Source organism: Ovis aries, chromosome 3 (genome assembly GCF_016772045.2).
Source record: "Ovis aries strain OAR_USU_Benz2616 breed Rambouillet chromosome 3, ARS-UI_Ramb_v3.0, whole genome shotgun sequence".
NCBI classification, from domain to species: Eukaryota; Metazoa; Chordata; class Mammalia; order Artiodactyla; family Bovidae; genus Ovis; species Ovis aries.
The window spans coordinates 105,110,795-105,131,931 of record NC_056056.1 but is presented as its reverse complement, the minus strand read 5'-3'; the positions used below and the strand labels follow the sequence as shown (position 1 = coordinate 105,131,931).

Below are 21,137 nucleotides of genomic sequence, written 5' to 3'. Positions count from 1 at the left end.
TGACCCAGGGATTGAACACACATCTCTTACATCTCCTGCCTCGGCAGGCAGGTTCTTACCGTTAGTGCCACCTGGGAAGCCCCTTCAACAAATATTTATGTCTCTACAAACAGTTCTGGGCAAGGTGTTGGGTGGATACGGGGTGGAGAGGAGAAGGGAAGGAACAAAACTAGAAAACAGGGACCCCCCTCCTTCTGTTTCCGAGGAGTTGCTGGGAAGCAAAGCCACTGGAGGCAGCAGTGCCCATGATTACAGAGCTGGCATCTGTCACTTTCCCAGCCCAGAAGAGCAGCCCTCCAGGGTCAGCTTCTTTTCCATAGTATGGTGGGTGGAGGGGTCATTTCTGCACTGCCGGGTGATGCTGGACAGTGAAAGAGGAATGACTGGGCAGGATCACTGGAAGGGCAGGAACCAGCCCCTGGCGGTCTCACAACGTGTCAGGCCACTAGGAGCCATTGCCCCCGGCTGCCTCAGAGGACCCTGGCTCCTGACCCTGCTGTACCCCAGCTCCAGCTGTCACCTTATCCTCCTCCTCCTTCTTTCCTGATGGAGCCCGACACCATCCCTGCTGGAAAAGCAAGCATGTCCACCACCATCATGGGTACAGGGTGCAAGCCTGATTAACCAAGGTCCCCTTCACCACTCGCACATCTTCACTCAGTCCCTGCAAGAGCAGTGACCAGGCTGCCTCTCACTCCCATCCAGAGTCCACATGGGACAAACCTCTGGCTGAGCCTGCGGTGAAGGCACAGTCCCTCCTTGCCCCTCCCTGGACACGGGCTCCAATGCTCTGGGCTCTCCAGAAACTCAACCTCCCCCTTTATCTTCTACAGCAGCCCTTGATCTGCTCTTGACCTCTTCTCATTGTGGCTAAAATGCTTCAACCGCCCCTTCAGGTTCAGAGCTGCTGTTTCTAGGCAAATATTCAGCCAAGTTCTAGATGGAACTGAGGCTCAAGGCCCAAGAGGGGCTCCCTCCTCCCCGCATCCTCCTGCAGTGCCTGCTTCTGGCCCACATGATGATGAGGCAGGGTGGCCCATGGGTGTGGCCCACACAGGACTGAGCTCAGAGGCCACCAGAGTTGATGTCCACAGCTGTGCCATGCTACCAAGTCACAGGTTCAAAACCACACATCTCTCCCATGTGCTGCCCTCCAAGACCCCACTTGGGTCCCCTTTCTCACCAGCTCTGGGCTCCTGCAGGTGCCTCCACTCTCAGGGTCATACAGAAAGAAGGCAGAGATCCAGCTGGTCTCAGAGTCCCCTCGACTCTCTGAAGATTCACATTAGGGTTTCCCTACCTCACTGCACAGTCCCGTCTGAGGCCAGTGCCGGGGATGCTCTCAACACACCCTAAGCACTTGGCATGTCCCCATCTGCCTCGTTCCCAGGGTAGAAACCTGTGAGGTCATTTCCTGCATTCTCCCCAAGGGATTGAAACACTGGAGCCGGGGGGCAGTCCTAAGATGGTGGAGGACTAGGACGGGAGACCACTTTCTCCCCAAAAATTCATCAAAAGAACATTTCAACGCTGAGTAAATTCTACAAAACAACTTCTGAATGCTGGCAGAGGACATCAGGCACCCAGAAAAGCAGATCACTGTCTTCAAAAACAGGTAGGAAAACAGAAAGATGTTATGGGGAGGGAGGTGGGAGGGGGGTTCATGTTTGGGAATGCATGTAAGAATTAAAGATTTTAAAATTAAAAAAAAAAAAGACAAAAAAAGAGACAAAGGAGGTAGGGAGGGAGCTCCATCTCGGGAAGGGAGTCCCGTCCCAGGAAGGGAGTCTTAAAAGAGAGAAGTTTCCAAACACCAGGAAACACTCTCACTGCCGAGTCTGTGGCGAGCCTTGGAAGCACAGAGGGCAACATAACAGGGAAGAAAAATAAATAAATAATTAAAACCAACAGATTACAAGCCCAGCAGTAACTCCCCCAGTGGAGAAGCAGCAAAGACGCCTGCATCCGCCACTAGCAAGTGGGGGCTGGGCAGGCAGGCGCGGGCTGCAGTGTTTTTTAAGAATTGGGCTGGAAAGCCCCGAATGTAACCAGAGCAAACTAACTTGGGCTAGCATACCAGACTGTGGGATAGCTACCACTCGAAAAGCTCTAGCATAAGACACCGCCAGGACCATGCACAGAACAAAGGACAGAACACAAATAGCCAGCTGCAGACCATCCCCTGCCAGTGACAGGCAGCCAGAGCCGTAAAGGCTGGAAGGGGGAAATCGCAGCCCCAGAGAGACTTTACCTACCAAACTGCAAGCAGGCTTGTTTGCTAACTAAGACTTCTTGGGGTTCTGGACAGTCACCATCTGCCTGACGAGGGGCACCAGCGGTACACCCAGAAAACTGAGCAGCAGGGAAAGGCGATAAGTCACAGCAACCGCGCTCGCCAAATACCTGAGCTACTCGGTCCTGGGAAGGGCACAAAACACAGGCCCAACCGAATCTGCTCCTCTGAGGGCTACCTGAGAGCCGAGCCTGAGCGGCTTAGACCGGGGAGGTGCATGCAGCCTGGGGCCGGCCTCAGACGGTTCCCGGCGGAGCAATGTAGAGCCTGAGTGGTGTGCGTCGTGTGCAGGGGCATGCCCAATGTGGCTGAGACACTGCGAGCACAAGCCAGGGTTATCTGTTTGCAGCATCCCTCCCTCCCCACAGCACGACTGAACAAGAGAGCCTAAAAAAAAAAAAAAAGTGTCCACCACTGACCCCCTTGTGTCAGGGCGGAAATCAGACACTGAAGAGACCAGCAAACAGAAGAAGCTAAACAGAGGGGACCACCTTGGAAGTGACCCCACACTGCTCACACCACCAGAGAAAGTCCCAGAAATATCTTTACTATTTTTACAACCATTCTCTTTTTGTTGTTGTTGTTGATGTTGATTGTTTTTTGTTCTTTTCTTTTTCTTCTCCTTTTTTTAACTTTAAAGAATTTTTAAGTCCTCCATTTCTCCTTTAATTTTAATTTTGATAACCTACTATCACTTTTCAAAAAAAAGACCCTATTTTTGGTTGTTGTTGTTTTTAATAATTCTCGTGACTTTTTTTTTTCTTTCTTCTTCTTTTCTTTAATATTGTATTTTTGAAAATCCAACTTCTACTCTAGATTTTTAATCTTTGCTTTTTGGTATTTGTTGTCAATTTTGTACATTTAAAAACCCAATCTTCAGTACCCAATTTTACCTGAGAGTGAGATTACTGGCTTGACCACTCTCTCCTTTGGACTCTCCTTTTTCTCCACCAGGTTGTCTCTGTCTCCTCCCTCCCCTTCTCTTCTCTACCCAACTCTGTGAATCTCTCTGTGTTCCAGACAGTGGAGAACACTTAGGGAACTGGTTACTGGCTAGATCTGTCTCTCTCCTTTTCATTTCCCTTTTTTATCCTCCTGGCCACCTCTGTCTACTTCCTCTCTCTCCTCTTCCCTGTATAACTCCGTGAACACCTCTGAGCGGTCCAGACTGTGGAGTGCATATAAGGCAGTGATTCCTGGCTAGCTTGCTCTCTCCTCTTTTGATCCCACCTCATTTCATTCCAGTCACCTCTAACTACCCTCTCCCTCTTCTCTTCTCCATGTAACTCAGTGAACCTCTCTGGGTGTCCCTCAGTGTGGAGAAACTTTTCATATCTAACCTAGATGTTTTATCATCAATGCTGTATAGATGGAGAAGTCTTAAGGCCACTGTAAAAATAAAACTGAAAACCAGAAGCAGGAGGCTTAAGTCCAAATCCTGAGAACATCAGAGAACTCCTGAATCCAGGGAACATTAATCGATAGGAGCTCATCAAACGCCTAAATACCTACACTGAAACCAAGCACCACCCAAGGGCCAACAAGATCCAGAGCATGACATACCATGCAAATTCTCCAGCAACACGGGAACACAACCCTGAGCTTCAATATACACACAGCTCAAGTTACTCCAAAACCACAGACATCTCATAACTCATTACTGGACACTTCACTGCACTCCAGAGAGAAGAAATCCAGCTCTACCCACCAGAACTCCGACACAAGCTTCCCTAACCAAGAAACCTTAACAAGCCACTGATACAACCCCACCCACAGTGAGGAAACTCCATAATAAAGAGAACTCCACAAATTCCCAGAATACAGAAAGGCCACCCCAAACGCAGTAATATAACCAAGATGAAGAGACAGAGGAATACCCAGCAGGTAAAGGAACAGGAGAAATGCCCACCAAACCAAACAAAAGAGGAAGAGATAGGGAGTCTACCTGAGAAAGAATTCCGAATAATGATAGTGAAAATGATCCAAAATCTTGACATCAAAATGCCTGGAGACAAGGACTGAGAAGATGCAAGAAAGGTTTAACAAGGACCTAGAAGAAATAAAAAAGAGTCAATATATAATGAATAACGCAATAAATGAGATCAGAAACATTCTGGAGGCAACAAATAGTAGAATATCAGAGGCAGAAGATAGGATTAGTGAAATAGAAGATAGAATGGTAGAAATAAATGAATCAGAGAGGAAAAAAGAAAAACAAATTAAAAGAAATGAGGACAATCTCAGAGACGTCCAGGACAATATGAAACGCTCCAACATTCGAATTATAGGAGTTCCAGAAGAAGAAGACAAAAAGAAAGACCATGAGAAAATATTTGAGGAGATAATAGTTGAAAACTTCCCTAAAATGGGAAGGAAATAATCACCCAAGTCCAAGAAGCCCAGAGAGTTTCAAACAGGATAAACCCAAGGCGAAACACCCCAAGACACATATTAATCAAATTAACAAAGATCAAACACAAAGAACAAATATTAAAAGCAGCAAGGGAAAAACAACAAATAACACACAAGGGGATTCCCATAAGGATAACTGCAGATCTTTCAATAGAAACGCTTCAGGCCAGGAGGGAATGGCAAGACATATTTAAAGTGGTGAAAGAAAATAACCTACAGCCCAGATTACTGTACCCAGCAAGGATCTCATTCAAATATGAAGGAGAAATCAAAAGCACAAGCAAAAGCTGAGAGAATTCAGCACCACCAAACCAACTCTCCAACAAATGCTGTTTGTGTTTCCTGTCTAGAGAAAACACAAAAAGGGCATATAAACCCAAACCCAAAACAATAAAGTAAATGGCAATGGGATCATACTTACCAATAATTACCTTAAACGTAAATGGGTTGAATGCCCCAACCAAAAGGCAAAGACTGGCTGAATGGATACAAAACAAGACCCCTATATATGCTGCCTACAAGAGACCCACCTCAAAACAACGGACACATACAGACTGAAAGTGAAGGGCTGGAAAAGATATTCCACACAAATAGAGACCAAAAGAAAGCAGGAGTAGCAATACTCATATCCGATAAAATAGACTTTAAAACAAAGGCTGTGAAAAGAGACAAAGAAGGCCACTACATAATGATTAAAGGATCAATCCAAGAAGAAGATATAACAATTATAAATATATATGCACCCAACATAGCAGCACTGCAATATGTAAGACAAATGTTAACAAGTATGAAAGGGGAAATTAACAATAACACAATAATAGTGGGAGACTGTAATACCCCACTCACACCTATGGACAGATCAACTAAACAGAAAATTAACAAAGAAATGCAAACTTTAAATGATACAATAGACCAGTTAGACCTAATTGATATCTATAGGACATTTCATCCCAAAACAATGAATTTCACCTTTTCTCAAGTGCTCACGGAACCTTCTCCAGGATAGATCACATCCTGGGCCATAAATCTAACCTTGATAAACTCAAAAAAACTGAAATCATTCCAAGCATCTTTTCTGACCATAATGCATTAAGATTAGATCTCAATTATAGGAGAAAAACTATTAAAAACTCCAACATATGGAGGCTGAACAACACACTTCTGAATAACCAACAAATCACAGAGGAAATCAAAAAAGAAATCAAAATATGCATAGAAACGAATGAAAATGAAAACACAACAACCCAAAACCTGTGGGACACTATAAAAGCAGTGCTAAGAGGAAAGTTCATAGCAATACAGGCATACCTCAAGAAACAAGAAAAAAGTCAAATAAACAACCTAACTCTACACCTAAAGCAACTAGAAAAGGAAGAAATGGAGAATCCCAGGGTTAATAGAAGGAAACAAATCTTAAAAATTAGGGCAGAAATAAATGCAAGAGAAACAAAAGAGACCATAGAAAAAATCAACAAAGCCAAAAGCTGGTTCTTTGAAAGGATAAATAAAATTGACAAACCATTAGCCAGACTCATCAAGAAGCAAAGAGAAAAATCAAATCAATAAAATTAGAAATGAAAATGGAGAGATCACAACAGACAACACAGAAATACAAAGGATCATAAGAGACTACTATCAGCAATTATATGCCAATAAAATGGACAACGTGGAAGAAATGGACAAATTCTTAGAAAAGTACAACTTTCCAAAACTGAACCAGCAAGAAATAGAAAATCTTAACAGACCCATCACAAGCATGGAAATTGAAACTGTAATCAGAAATCTTCCAGCAAACAAAAGCCCAGGTCCAGACGGCTTCACAGCTGAATTCTACCAAAAATTTCGAGAAGAGCTAACACCTATCCTACTCAAACTCTTCCAGAAAATTGCAGAGGAAGGTAAACTTCCAAACTCATTCTATGAGGCCACCATCACCCTAATACCAAAACCTGACAAAGATGCCACAAAAAAAGAAAACTACAGGCCAATATCACTGATGAACTTAGATGCAAAAATCCTTAACAAAATTCTAGCAATCAGAATCCAACAACACATTAAAAAGATCATACACCATGACCAAGTGGGCTTTATCCCAAGGATGCAAGGATTCTTCAATATCTGCAAATCAATCAATGTAATTCACCACATTAACAAATTGAAAAATAAAAGCCATATGATTATCTCAATAGATGCAGAGAAGGCCTTTGACAAAATTCAACATCCATTTATGATAAAAACTCTCCATAAAGCAGGAATAGAAGGAACATACCTCAACATAATAAAAGCTATGTATGACAAACCCACAGCAAACATTATCCTCAATGGTGAAAAATTGAAAGCATTTCCCCCAAAGTCAGGAACAAGACAAGGGTGTCCACTTTCACCGCTACTGTTCAACATAGTTCTGGAAGTTCTGGCCACAGCAATCAGAGCAGAAAAAGAAATATAAGGAATCCAAATTGGAAAAGAAGAAGTAAAACTCTCACTGTTTGCAGATGACATGGTCCTCTACATAGAAAACCCTAAAGACTCCACCAGAAAATTACTAGAACTAATCAATGAATATAGTAAAGTTGCAGGATATAAAATCAACACAGAGAAATCCCTTGCATTCCTATACACTAATAATGGGAAAGTAGAAAAAGAAATTAAGGAAACAATTCCATTCACCATTGCAACGAAAAGAATAAAATACTTGGGAATATACCTACCTAAAGAAAGTAAAGACCTATATACAGAAAACTATAAAACACTGATGAAAGAAATCAAAGAGGACACTAATAGATAGAGAAATATACCATGTTCATGGATCGGAAGAATCAATATAGTGAAAATGAGTATACCACCCAAAGCAATCTGCAGATTCAATGCAATCCCTGTCAAGCTACCAGCGGTATTTTTCACAGAGCTAGAACAAATAATTTCAAGATTTGTATGGAAATACAAAAAACCTTGAATAGCCAAAGCAATCTTGAGAGAGAAGAATGGAACTGGAGGAATCAACCTGCCTGACTTCAGGCTCTACTACAAAGCCACAGTCATCAAGACAGTATGGTACTGGCACAAAGACAGAAATATAGATCAATGGAACAAAATAGAAAGCCCAGAGATAAATCCACACACCTATGGGCATCTTATCTTCAACAAAGGAGGCAAGAATATACAATGAATTAAAGACAATCTCTTTAACAAGTGGTGCTGGGAGAACTGGTCAACCACTTGTAAAAGAATGAAACCAGATCACTTTCTAACACCATACACAAAAATAAACTCAAAATGGATTAAAGATCTAAACGTAAGACCAGAAACCATAAAACCCCTAGAGGAGAACATAGGCAAAACACTCTCTGACATAAATCACAGCAGGATCCTCTATGATCCACCTCCCAGAATACTGGAAATAAAAGCAAAAATAAACAAATGGGATCTAATTAAAATTAAAAGCTTCTGCACAACAAAGGAAACTATAGCAAGGTGAAAAGACAGCCTTCTGAATGGGAGAAAATAATAGCAAATGAAGCAACTGAAAAACAACTAATCTCAAAAATATACAAGCAACTCCTGCAGCTCAATTCCAGAAAAATAAACGACCCAATCAAAAAATGGGCCAAAGAACTAAACAGACATTTCTCCAAAGAAGACATACGGATGGGTAACAAACACATGAAAAGATGCTCAACATCACTCATTATCAGAGAATGCAGATCAAAACCACAATGAGGTACCATTTCACACCAGTCAGAATGGCTGCGATCCAAAAGTCTGTAAGCAGTAAATGCTGGGTAGGGTGTGGAGAAAAGGGAACCCTCTTACTCTGTTGGTGGGAATGCAAACTAGTACAGCCACTATGAAGAACAGTGTGGAGATTCCTTTAAAAATTGCAAATAGAACTGCCTTATGCCCCAGCAATTCCCCTGCTGGGCATACACACCGAGGAAACCAGAACTGAAAGAGACACGTGTACCTCAATGTTCATCGCAGCTCTGTTTATAATAGCCAGAACATGGAAACAACCTAGATGTCCATCAGCAGACGAATGGATAAGAAAGCTGTAGTACATATACACAACGGAGTATTACTCAGCCATTAAAAAGAATACATTTGAATCAGTTCTAATGAGGTGGATGAAATTGGAGCCTATTATACATAGTGAAGTAAGCCAGAAAGAAAAACAATACAGTATGCTGCTGCTGCTACTGCTGCTAAGCCGCTTCAGTCGTGTCCGACTCTGTGCGACCCCATAGACGGCAGCCCACCAGGCTCCGCCGTCCCTGGGATTCTCCAGGCAAGAACACTGGAGTGGGTTGCCACTTACTTCTCCAATACGTGAAAGTGAAGTCACTCAGTCATGTCCAACTCTTAGCGACCCCATGGACTGCAGCACACCAGGCTCCTCCGTCCATGAGATTTTCCAGGCAGGAGTACTGGAGTTGGGTGCCATTGCCTTCTCCACCAATGCAGTATACTAACACATATATATGGAATTTAGAAAGATGGTAATGATAACCCTCTATGCGAGACAGCAAAAGAGACACAGATCTATAGAACGGACTTTTAGACTCTGTGGGAGAGGGAGAGGGTGGGATGATTTGGCAGAATGGCATTGAAACATGTATACTATCAGGTAAGAAACAAATCACCAGTCTATGTTCAATATAGGATACAGGATGCTAGGGGCTGGTGCATGGGGATGATCTAGAGAGATGATATGGGGTGGGAGGGGGTTCAGGATTGGGAACTCATGTACACCCATGGCTGATTCCTGTCAATGTATGGCAAAACCAATACAGTATTGTAAAGCAAAATAAAGTAAAAATAAAAATTAAAAAAAAAAAAAAAAGAAACACTGGAGCCGAGTTTGGATCATCTGGCCCCTGTTGGCCCTTTCCTATATTGTCAACAACTCACCACCACCAAGTTTCATGACAGGTACTGAGGGCCTCCACGGACCCAGTATTTTACAGGCATGGTCTGCATCTGTCTGGCAGCATCAGAGAAGATGGACATGCACAGATGACAAGGCTAAGGGGTGCACCCAGAGTCACAAGGGCAGATGGGAATTTCACCTGGTTCCAAAGCCCACTGGCCACACGGTCCTTCCCCAACACATGCTGTATGTGTAGCCTGTAATCTGTAACTATGCAGGCTCTGCTGGACCGGTGGCCCGAGGGGTCCGAGGGCACTCACCATGCCTCCGGTGCATTCGCGACAGTCCTGCAGGCAGCTGACGTTCTCCCAGGTGCTGTAGGCCTTCAGCCCTGCCACCAGCGCCTGCAGTGTGCGACTGCTGACAAGCTCCTTCCCACGGAAGATGTCCTCATCCAGAAGGGTGCTGGCATACCTGCAAGACAAGTGAAGGCCGCTGATGGGTGCAGTGTGTCCCGAGCACATGTGCTCATCCAGGAGAGGGGTCTCACAATTTCTTTGGGTTTTGGTGTTGGGATGTTCCTAAAATTAGTTTTCCCTTTTCTGAAAGAATTTGTGTAAAATCAGTATGTTTCCTTTTTCAAGTATTTAATGGATTTCACAAGTAACGTCAAAGCTATTCAGGTTTCTGGTTCTTTTTGTGTCACTTTTGGTACTAGGCATCTTTCAGGAAATTTGTCTATTTCATACATGCTGTCAAACGTATTGGCATTATGTTAACATCACATCAATAATAATGGTATTTAATTTTATCCTTTCAATGTCTGTGGGATCAATAGTAAAGTCCTATCTTTCATTCTAGATACTGGTAACTTGTGTCTTTTTTTTTTCTGCATCAGTCTAGAAAGATGGTACCGATGATCCTACATGCAGGCCAGCAAAGCAGACACAGACATAAAGAACAGACTTTTGGACTCAGTGGGAGCAGGTGAGGGTGGGATGATTTAAAGGTCTTTCAAGTTTATTTATTTATTGAAAGAAAAATAGTTTGTGGCTTGTTTATTCTCTATTATTTGACCATTTCTTATTTCATTTTTATTATTCTTTGTACTTACTTTGGGTTTAACTTGTTCATCTTTTTATAGTCTCTTAAAATAGAAATTTATTCCAGTGGTTTTAGACCTTTCTTTTGTGTTGTAAGCATCTAAAGGAATACATTTTTCTCTGAGTATTATTTTAGTTGCATACCACAAATTTTGACAAACTGTGTTCATCGCCATTCAAAATATTTTCTAATTTCCCTGTGATTTCTACTTTGACCTATAAAGGATGTGTATTACTTGGTTTCCTTGTATGTAAGGATTATTCAGGATATTTTTCTGTTATTAATGGTAGCTTAATTTCATTCTAACCAGAGAATATACTTTGTATCATGTCAGTCATTCTAAATCTACATGGTCTGTCTTGACACATGATCTACGTGCCCTTGAGAAGAGTGGGTATTCTGCTCGTGCCCAACAGAGTGATTGACAAACGCCACTGGGTCTGTCAGTAATGCTCGTCATATGATTTACAGCATCACTGGTCTTCTGTCTGTTTCATTGATTACCCAGAGAGAAGGGCTGATGTCTGCAACTATACGTGAGGATTTGTTCCTTTTCCCTTTCAGTGCTTCCCAGTTTTGCTTCCTGTATTTTGATGCCGTTCTGTGGAATCCATACACATTTAGACTGTTTCATCTTCTTGATGAGTAGATTCCTTAATTATCGTGAAGCGATCTTCTTTACCTCTGGTAATTTTCCTTTTTCTGAGGTCTACTTTATCCAATATTAGTAAATCCACTCCAGCTCTTTTATGGTTAATGTTTGCAGGTGTAAATTTTTTATTCTCATACTTGTAACCTATTTGTCTTTAATTTTAAGTGAGTTTCCTGTAGAAGCATCTAGTTCAGTCTTAATTTATCATGTCTGACAATCTGTAAATATGAGTGTTTGAATCATTTAATTCAATGTAACTATTAACATGACAATTTAAAACTGCTGCCTCACAAGTTTTCTCCTGTTTATCCCATATGTCCTCTTCCCTCTGCTCCAGTCTTCTTTTGATTAACTGAATAATCATTAGTATGCCAGTGTTAGATTTTAAACTGTTACTCATTTTTTCAGCAATTTTTCTATGGCCTAAAACATGCTACTTTAACTTATGACATTTTTCCCTCAAATAGTGTTATACCACTTCAAGGATAATGTAGGACCCTTGTAATAATACAATACATAATTCCTTTTCATTCTTCCATCCATTATGTCACTGCTGAGACAAAAATATGTTCTATATATGTTACAAACTTCATTGCTATTTTTGCTTTAAACAAAGTTTCTTTTTTTCTTTATCAACATTACTGAGGATTAATTTATTCTCAACAGATTGAATTATTCAAAGTGCACCATTTAAAGAGTTTTGACAACTCTATGTACCCACAAGAATATCACCACAATCAACCTACAGAATGCTTTCTAAAGAATGCCTCATCCCTTTTTGCAGTCCATCTCCTCCTCCTCCTCCCATCTCTGGACAACCACCGACCAGCTCTTTGTTAATATGGATTAGTTTGCATTTTATGTAAATGGGGTTATACAGTGCATGTCCTGTCTTGCTTTTCTCAGTCAGCATATCGTCATGAGATCCATCCGTCCATCCATATTGTACCATGTATTAGTAGTGTTTCTTTTCATTGCTGGCCAGAATTCCATTCTAAGAAACGCATACATTCCATTCCATTTATGCATTCACTTGACGAACATTTTCATTTCTTCCAGTTTGGAGCTACAACAAGTGAAGCTGCTAAGAAACTTCATGTAAAAATCTTAGAGGAGACATATGTCTTTATTTCTCTTGAGTAAACATGTAGGAGCGAAATGACTGGGTCATATGGAAGACGTATTTTTAACTTTTTAAGAAACTGCCAAACAATTTTCCAAAGCGGCTGTGCAACTTTACGTTCCTACTAGCACTGCAGGGGATCCTAGTTGTTCCAGCCAACAAGCCACCTTTGCAGTCCTTCTCATTTTAGTCACCCTAATGGATATGTCATCACTTTACTGCCAAGAAGCAAGAGTCTTCTGATTTCATGGCTGCATTCACCCTCTGCAATGATTTGAGAGTCCAAGAAGAGGAAATCTGTCATTACCTCCATCTTTTCCCCTTCTATTTGCCATGCAGTAATGTGGCCAGATGCCATGCTCTTAATTTTTTTAATATTTAGTCTTAAGCTGGCCCTTTCACTCTCCTCCTTCACCCTCGTCAAGAGGCTCTTTGGTTCCTCTTCGCTTTCTGCCATTAGAGTAGTATCATATGCATCTCTGAGGTCGTCAATGTTTCTCCTGCCTATCTTGATTCCAGCTTGTAACTCATCCAGCCTGGCATTTCTCATGATGTGCTCAGCATATAGGTTAAACAAACAGGGTGACAGCAAACAGCCCTTTTACGACAATTTTGAACCTTTCTCAATTTTGAACCAGTAAGTTGTTCCATATCGGGTTCTAACTGTTGCTTCTTGACCCACATACAGGTTTCTCGGGAGACAGGTATGACGGTCTGGTATTCCCATCTCTCTGAGAGCTTTCCACAGTTTGACATCATCAAAGGCTTTAGCATAGTCAATGAAACAGAGATGGATGTTTTTCTGAAATTACCTCATTTTTTCTATAATCCAGTGATTGTTGGCAATTTGATCTCTAGTTTTTCTTCCATTTCTAAACCCAGCTTGGACATCTGGAAGTTCTTGGATCGCATAATGCTGAAGCCCAGCATGCAAGATTTTAAGCATGACCTTACTAGCGTGGGAGATGAGTGCGACTGTCCGATGGTTAGCACATTCTTTGGTATTACCCTTCTGGGGATTTGGGATGACGAGGATAGACCTTTTCCAGTCTTGTGGCCACTGCTGGGTCTTCCAGATATGCTGACATAATGAATGTAAAACCTTGATGGAATCATCCTTTAGGGACTTGAATAGTTCTGGAATTTCATTGCATCCATTAGCATTATTAACAGCTTTATTAACAGCAGATGACAAACCTAGACAGTGTGTTGAAAAGCAGAGACATTCCTCTGCCAACAAAGGTCCATATAGTCAAGGCTATAGTTTTCCCAGTGGTCACATACAGTTGTGAGAGCTGGAAGCCAAAGAATTGATGAATTTGAACTGTCATGCTGGAGAAGACTCCTGAAAGTCCCTTGGACAGCAAGGAGATCAAACCAGTCGATCTTAAGGAAGATAAATCCTGAACAGTCACTGGAAGGACTTATGTTGAAGCTGAAGCTCCAGTATTTTGGTTATCTGATGCAAACAGACGACTCATTGGAAAAGTCCTTGATGCTGGGGAAGATTGAGGGCAGAAGAAGAGGGCATCAGAGAAGGAGATGGCTAGACAGCATCACCAATGAACTCACTAAACATGAACTCAAACATGAATATGTTTGATGAGCTCATCAAACATGAACTCGGGCAAACTCTGGGAGATGGTGAGGGACATGGAAGCCAGGCATGCTGCAGTCCATGGGCTTGCAAAAAGTCGGACACAACTGGGCAACTGAACAACAACAAACGGATATGCAATGATAATCCTCATGTTTTGAATTTGCATTTCTCGGATAACTAATGATCACAAAACTTTTTTTTATGGTCTATTGTCTGACCATATCTTCTTTCACTGCGCTTCCCAGGTGACTCAGTGGTAAGCAATGAAGGAGATGCAGGTTTGATTCTGGTTCGGGAAGATCCCCTGAAGAAGGAAATGGTTACCCACTCCAGTATTATTGCCTGGAGAATCCCATGGACAGAGGAGCCTGGTGCGCTATAGTCCAGGGGGGTTGCAAAAAAAGTCAGACACAACTGAGCAACTAACACTGTGTATGTATGTGCATTACAGTGCTGTGTTAGAGTCTACCATCCAGCAAAGTGAATCAGCTCTGTATATAAATGTACCCCCTTTCTCGGAGGGCTCCCTTCCTATTTCGTTCACCACAGAACACTGCGTAGAGCTCCCTGTGCTGTGCAGTGACCCCTGGGTGGAGATGATTCCCTGGGAGAGGGAATGGCCACCCACTCCAGTGTTCTTGCCTAGGAAATCCCATGGACAAAGGAGCCTGGCAGGCTACAGTCCACAGGGTCACACAGTCAGACAGGACTGAGTGACTGAGCACACCGTATCTGCTTGTGAGCAATGTGCATGTCAATGCCCAGAGGGAGTGGGCAGCACTCTAACCCTAGGCTGGGGGGCAGTCACCCATGCCCGGGGGTGTGGCTGCAGTACAGTGACTCTCAGAAAACCTCAGCACTGGCCATTTAAAAAGATGTACCTGATCCCCCTCTGACCTCCCTAAATACACACACACACACACACACACACACCCCTGGACGTTCCCCAGCGTGGAAACGGGTGTTAAATACATTGACTAAGAAAAGGAAGAATCACTGAGGCTCTCTTAGAAGAGATTTGGTAGGATTTCTTTGCAATACTAGCCTGAGATTTTTTTTTTTTTAGGGGGGAAGAGGAGGCTCAAGAGGGACGGAATATATATATGGGTGTGTGTGTGTGTGTGTGTATATGTGTGTGTGTGTGTGTATGTATGTATGTATAATTATGACTGTTTCTCATCGTTGTACACCAGAAACCAATGCAACAGTGTAAAGTAATTTTCCTCCAATTAAAAAACTGAGAATAAATGTGAAGAGCTGACTCTTTGGGAAAGACCTTGATGCTGGAGAAAACTGAAGGCAGGAGAAGAAGGGGATTACAGAGGATGAGGTGGTTGGATGGCATCACTGATTCAACAGACATGAGTTTGAGCAAGCCTCAGAAGACTGTGAATGACAGGGAAGCCTGGCATGCTGCAGTCCATGGGGGTCACAAAGAATTGGACACGACTGAATGACTAAACAACAAAAATAAAAAGAAGAAATAAATAAATAAAAATTTTAAAGAAAAGGAATTTTAAATAATGAGATGAACACTGACAGGACACGGGCCCTACTGAGGAAGAATGACCAACTGCCAGGCACAGTGGTTCCCCTAGTGGCACTTAGAAAGTCAAGAAACACCTGGAGGAACAGGCAAATTTGGCCTTGGAGTACAGAATGAAGCAGGACAAAGGCTCATAGAGTATTACCAAGAGAACACACTAGTCATAGCAAACACCCTCTTCCAACAACACAAGAGAAGACTTCACATATGGATATCACAAGAAGGCCAACACTGAAATCAGACTGATTATATTCCTTGCAGCCAAAGATGGAGAAGCTCTACACGGTTAGCAAAAATAAGACCAGGAGCTGACTGTGGCTCAGATCATGAATCCTTATGGCCAAATTCAGACTTAAATTGAAGAAAGTAGGGAAAACCGTGAGACCATTCAGGTATGACCTAAATCAAATCCCTTATGATTATACAGTGGAAGTGAGAAATAGATTTAAGGGACTAGATTTGATAGACAGAGTACTTGATGAACTATGGATGGAGGTTCGTGGCATTGTACAGGAGACAGGGATCAGGACCATCCCCAAGAAAAAGAAATGCAAAAAAAGCAAAATGGCTGTCTGGGGAGGCCTTACAAATAGCTGTGAAAAGAAGAGAGGCAAAAAGCAAAGGAGAAAAGGAAAGATATAAGCATCTGAATGCAGAGTTCCAAAGAGTAGCAAGGAGAGATAAGAAAGCCTTCCTTAGTGAACAATGCAAAGAAATAGAGGAAAACAATAGAATGGGAAAGACTAGAGATCTCTTCAAGAAAATTAGAGATACCAAGGGAACATTTCATGCAAAGATGGGCTCAGTAAAGGACAGAAATGGTATGGACCTAACAGAAGCAGAAGATATTAAGAAGAGGTGGCAAGAATACACAGAAGAACTATACAAAAAGATCTTCACCACCCAGATAATCATGATGGTGTGATCACTCACCTAGAACCAGACATCCTGGAATGTGAAGTCAAGTGGGCCATAGGAAGCATCGCTACGAACAAAGCTAGTGGAGGTGATGGAATTCCAGTGGAGCTATTTCAAATCCTGAAGGATGATGCTGTGAAGGTGCTGTACTCAATATGCCAGCAAGTTTGGAAAACTCAGCAGTGGCCACAGGAGTGGAAAAGGTCAGTTTTCATTCCAATTCCAAAGAAAGGCAATGTCAAAGAATGCTCAAACTACCACCCAATTGCACTCACCTCACACGCTAGTAATGTTCAAAATTCTCCAAGCCAGGCTTCAGCAATATTTGAACCATGAACTTCCAGATGTTCAAGCTGGTTTTAGAAAAGGCAGAGGAACCAGAGATCAAATTGCCAACATTCGCTGGATCATCAAAAAAGCAAGAGAGTTCCAGAAAAACATCTATTTCTGCTTTATTGACTATGCCAAAGCCTTTGACTGTGTGGATCACAATAAACTGTGGAAAATTCTGAAAGAGATGGGAATACCAGACCACCTGGCCTGCTTTTTGAGAAATGTATATGCAGGTCAGGAAGCAACAGTTAGAACTGGACATGGAACAACAGACTGGTTCCAAATAGGAAAAGGAGTACGTCAAGGCTGTATATTGTCACCCTGCTTATTTAACTTATACACAGAATACATCATGAGAAACACTGGGCTGGAAGAAGCACAAGCTGGAATCAAGATTGCTGGGAAAAATATCAATCACCTCAGATATGCAGATGATACCACCCTTATGGCACAAAGTGAAGAGGAACTAAAGAGCCTCTTGATGAAAGTGAAAGAAGAGAGTGAAAAAGTTGGCTTAAAGCTCAACATTCAGAAAACTAAGATCATGGCATCCGGTCCCATCATTTCATGGCATATAGATGGGAAAACAGTGGAAACAGTGGCTGACTTTATTTTTCTGGGCTCCAAAATCACTGCAGATGGTGATTGCAGCCATGAAATTAAAAGACACTTACTCCTTGGAAGGAAATCTATGACCAGCCTAGACAGCATATTAAAAAGCAGAGATATTACTTTGACAATAAAGGTCTGTCTAGTCAAGGCTATGGTTTTTCCAGTAGTCATGTATGGATGTGAGAGTTGGACTGTGAAGAAAGCTGAGTGCTGAAGAATTGATGCTTTTGAACTGTGGTGTTAGAGAAGACTCTTGAGAGTCTCTTGGACTGCAAGGAGATCCAACCAGTCCATCCTAAAGGAGATCAGTCCTAGGTGTTCACTGGAAGGACTGATGCTGAAGCTGAAACTCCAATACCCTGGCCACGTGATGCAAAGAACTGACTCATTTGAAAAGACCCTGATGCTGGTAAAGTTTGAGGGCAGGAGGAGAAGGGGACAACAGAGGATGAGATGGTTGGATGGCACCACCGACTCAATGGACATGAGTTTGGGTGGACTCTGGGAGTTGGTGATGGACAGGGAGCCTGGCGTGCCCCGGTTCATGGGGTTGCAGAGAGTTGGACACAACTGAGTGACTGAACTGAACTGAACCGAGTGGCACTTATCAGTTGTCAGACTCTCACGCCTGCTTGCCGAGGAGCTCTGAGAAACCCTTCTGTGTTCAGGATATGTAAGAGTCCAAGGGGCACATGTCTTAAGAAAGCCTGATATAAGAAACTTGGAGGGGCCTGGAAGATAAATTAGGGAATAGGGATTCTGTGGCAAAAACATTCCCCATCTCCAAACCTGTTCATTTCACAGGCAATGCCTCTAGAAATATGAAGTATTTGTTTACGGGTTACATCCACTTGAAGTGTTAGAAGCCACTATCGAGCAAGACTCAGGAGAAGTGCAGATTGATTATCTCTATAACTGGTAAGTCAGCAAGAGGGCAGGATTCTGTTTACAAAATCTGTGTAACATAAAAGTAAACAAGACATTTTGGCAATAAGATTTCAGGATTATATTTAAAATGCAGTTCAGCAGTATCATAAACAGTACTATACATGTTATATACTATACTGTATGTAGTATTTGATCTATAGTTATAGACAGTCTTCATTTAATGGAAGAACTCTAAGAAGCTTACCTTCCTTGAAACTCCATTTTTTTTATAAGGATAGAACTCTGGTGAATTTCTTTTTTTAAAAAAAATACTTATTTCTTTATTTGGCTGTGTTGGGTCTTAGCTGTGGCATGCAGGATCTTTAGTTGTGGCAAGCGAGATGTAGTTCCCTGAACAGAGATGGAACCCGGGACCCCTGCATTGGAAGAACAGAGTCTTAGCCACTGGACCACCAGGAATGCTCCCTTGGGTGAATTTCTGAGACTATGAAGTATTGTTCCATCCATTCATTTATTCAAAAATATTAATGAAATCTTACTTTATGCCAGGCACAGTTTTAGGTAGGTGATATGGAGACATCCATTACAAACAAGGACAGAAACTTGGTCAGTTGTCACAAGACATTAAATGAGGAAGCGCCAGTCTAGGTTCGATACAGGATACAGGATGCTTGCGGCTGGTGCACGGGGATGATCCAGAGAGATGATATGGGGTGGGAGGTGGGAGGGGGGTTCAGGATGGGGAACTCATATACACCCGTGGCTGATTCATGTCAATGTATGGCAAAACCAATACAGTATTGTAAAGCAAAATAAAGTAAAAATAAAAAATTTTTTAAAAAGACATTTAATAAGTTTACTCCATGTAAAAATCTTAGTGCCTGATACATGACAGGCAACTGAATATGTATCAAGCTATCATCTTAATTTTATCGTTACAGGTCTTGGGCAAAATAAGAAGGCCTGGATTCAGTATAAAGACAGAATCATTTGGTGGTCCAGTGCTTAAGACTTCACCTCCCAAAGCAGTGGGTGTGGGTTCAGTCACTGGTTGCAGAGATAAAATCTTACATGCCTCACAGCGCAAATACTGAAACACAAAATAGAAGGAATATTATGAAAAAAATTTTAAAGGCTTGAAAAAACAAGTGATACACACTAAAAAAAAAAAAGGAAAAAAAAAAGACAGCAACGCAATGGTGAAGTGGTCCCTCCTGGCCTGGAACGCAGCCTGGACTGTTGAGCTGCCCGTGTGGGCTGGAATAAATAACAGGAGAAGCAAACCTAAAATGCTCCTGCTGCCTGGCACTTCACACCCACTGAGCTTTTTAAGAAGTTGTCAGAGACATTCTAAGCTAGGAAATTCACTTTGTGGCAAACCCCACTAGATGATTCCAAGGAGAGACTTCAACAAACAACTGCCCTGGCCAACAGGCCCTGGATGCCATCCTCACAATGGATAACTTCTGCTTCAAAAACCATCAAAATATTTAATAGCAAAGCTCCAAACAGCCTCATGGCCAAGAGTGATGTAATCACACAAGATAATTTCATTCAGTTGAGCCGAAGTACCCCCACGCAGAAAGTCAGGCAACTCATAGATGTGGCAATGCCAAATTAAGGATCCGTAGTTCCTATGCTCAAAGAATTCATGGTGGTAAACCAAGAGTCACGGTGCAATGAGTAAAGGAGGCCAGGATGTTGCTCCAAGAGGAATATTAAGCCCTCCTTATTCCAGGAGAGTGGGAGCAGTTACAGATTTGATTTTCTTGATTTCTCTAAAATCACTGTGGATAGCGACTGCAACCATGAAATTAAAAGATGCTTGCTCTTTGGAAGGAAAGCTATGACAAACCTAGATAGCATCTTAAAAAGCAGAGATATCACTTTGCCAACAGAAAGGTAAGTATAGTCAAAGCTATGGCTTTTCCAGTAGTCACGTATGAATGTGAGAGTTGGATTGTAAGGAAGGCTGAGTGCCAAAGAATTGATGCTTTTGAACTGTGGTGCTGGAGAAGACTCTTGAGAATCCCTTGGATAACAAGGAGTTCAAACCAGTCAATCCTAAAGGAAATCAACACTGAACATTCATTGGAAGGATGGATGGTGAAGTTCCAATACTTTGGCAACCTGATGCAAAGAGCCAACTCATTGGAAAAGACCCAGATGCTGGGAAAGATTGAGGGCAAGAGGAGAGGGGGATGACAGAGGATGAGGTGGTTAGATAGCATCAGCAACCCAGCGGACAGGAATCTGAGCAAACTCCAGGAGGAGTCTGTCCTCAGTGGAGGACAGAGGAGCCTGGCGTGCTGTAGTCCATGGGGTCTCAAAGAGTCAGACATGACTTAGTGACTGAACGACAACAAATTCCAGGAGGGACTCAGGGAAGAAGGTGAGTTAGGGCACATGACAACGTGAACTGTGTCTTGAAGGGTGACTATGAGCTACCAGGTGATGGGAGGCAAAGATGTGAGAGGTGAGTGGTGGGACGAGGGGGGAGGCTGCCTGTAAGAAAGGCTGAAGCAGGAAATAGGCTGATCCAGGCCTGGGTGAAGGACTGAAGAGGTGACAGGTGGGTTGGGGGTCTTAGGGGCCAGGCAGGTGAAGGTGCCCCGGGCACCACATGAGGGAGCAAGTTTCTTCCAGTGCAAAACACAGAGAGAGCCCATGGGAGGGTCCCAGCAGGCAGGTAAGAATTCAGATTTCATCTCAGGTATGGAGCTTGTGGAGAATGGATTTGACCGGGGCCAGGCTGGACGTGGGGTGCAGAGAGCCAAGAGAGGGAGCTG

General features: G+C 42.6%; 1 protein-coding gene across 2 annotated transcripts in view; it reads right to left on the bottom strand.

Moving 5' to 3' along the window:
- The window catches only part of ACOXL (acyl-CoA oxidase like), a 372,099-nt gene that overhangs the window by 155,047 nt on the left and 195,915 nt on the right, over positions 1-21,137 (bottom strand). For both annotated transcript variants that reach the window (XR_006059556.1, XM_042248150.1), the window contains exon 12: positions 9,893-10,046. Coding sequence is in view for 1 of the 2 variants with exons in the window: in XM_042248150.1 (XP_042104084.1) it covers positions 9,893-10,046 (154 nt within the window). In the remaining variant the exon portion in view is untranslated. The remainder of the gene's footprint in view (positions 1-9,892; positions 10,047-21,137) is intronic.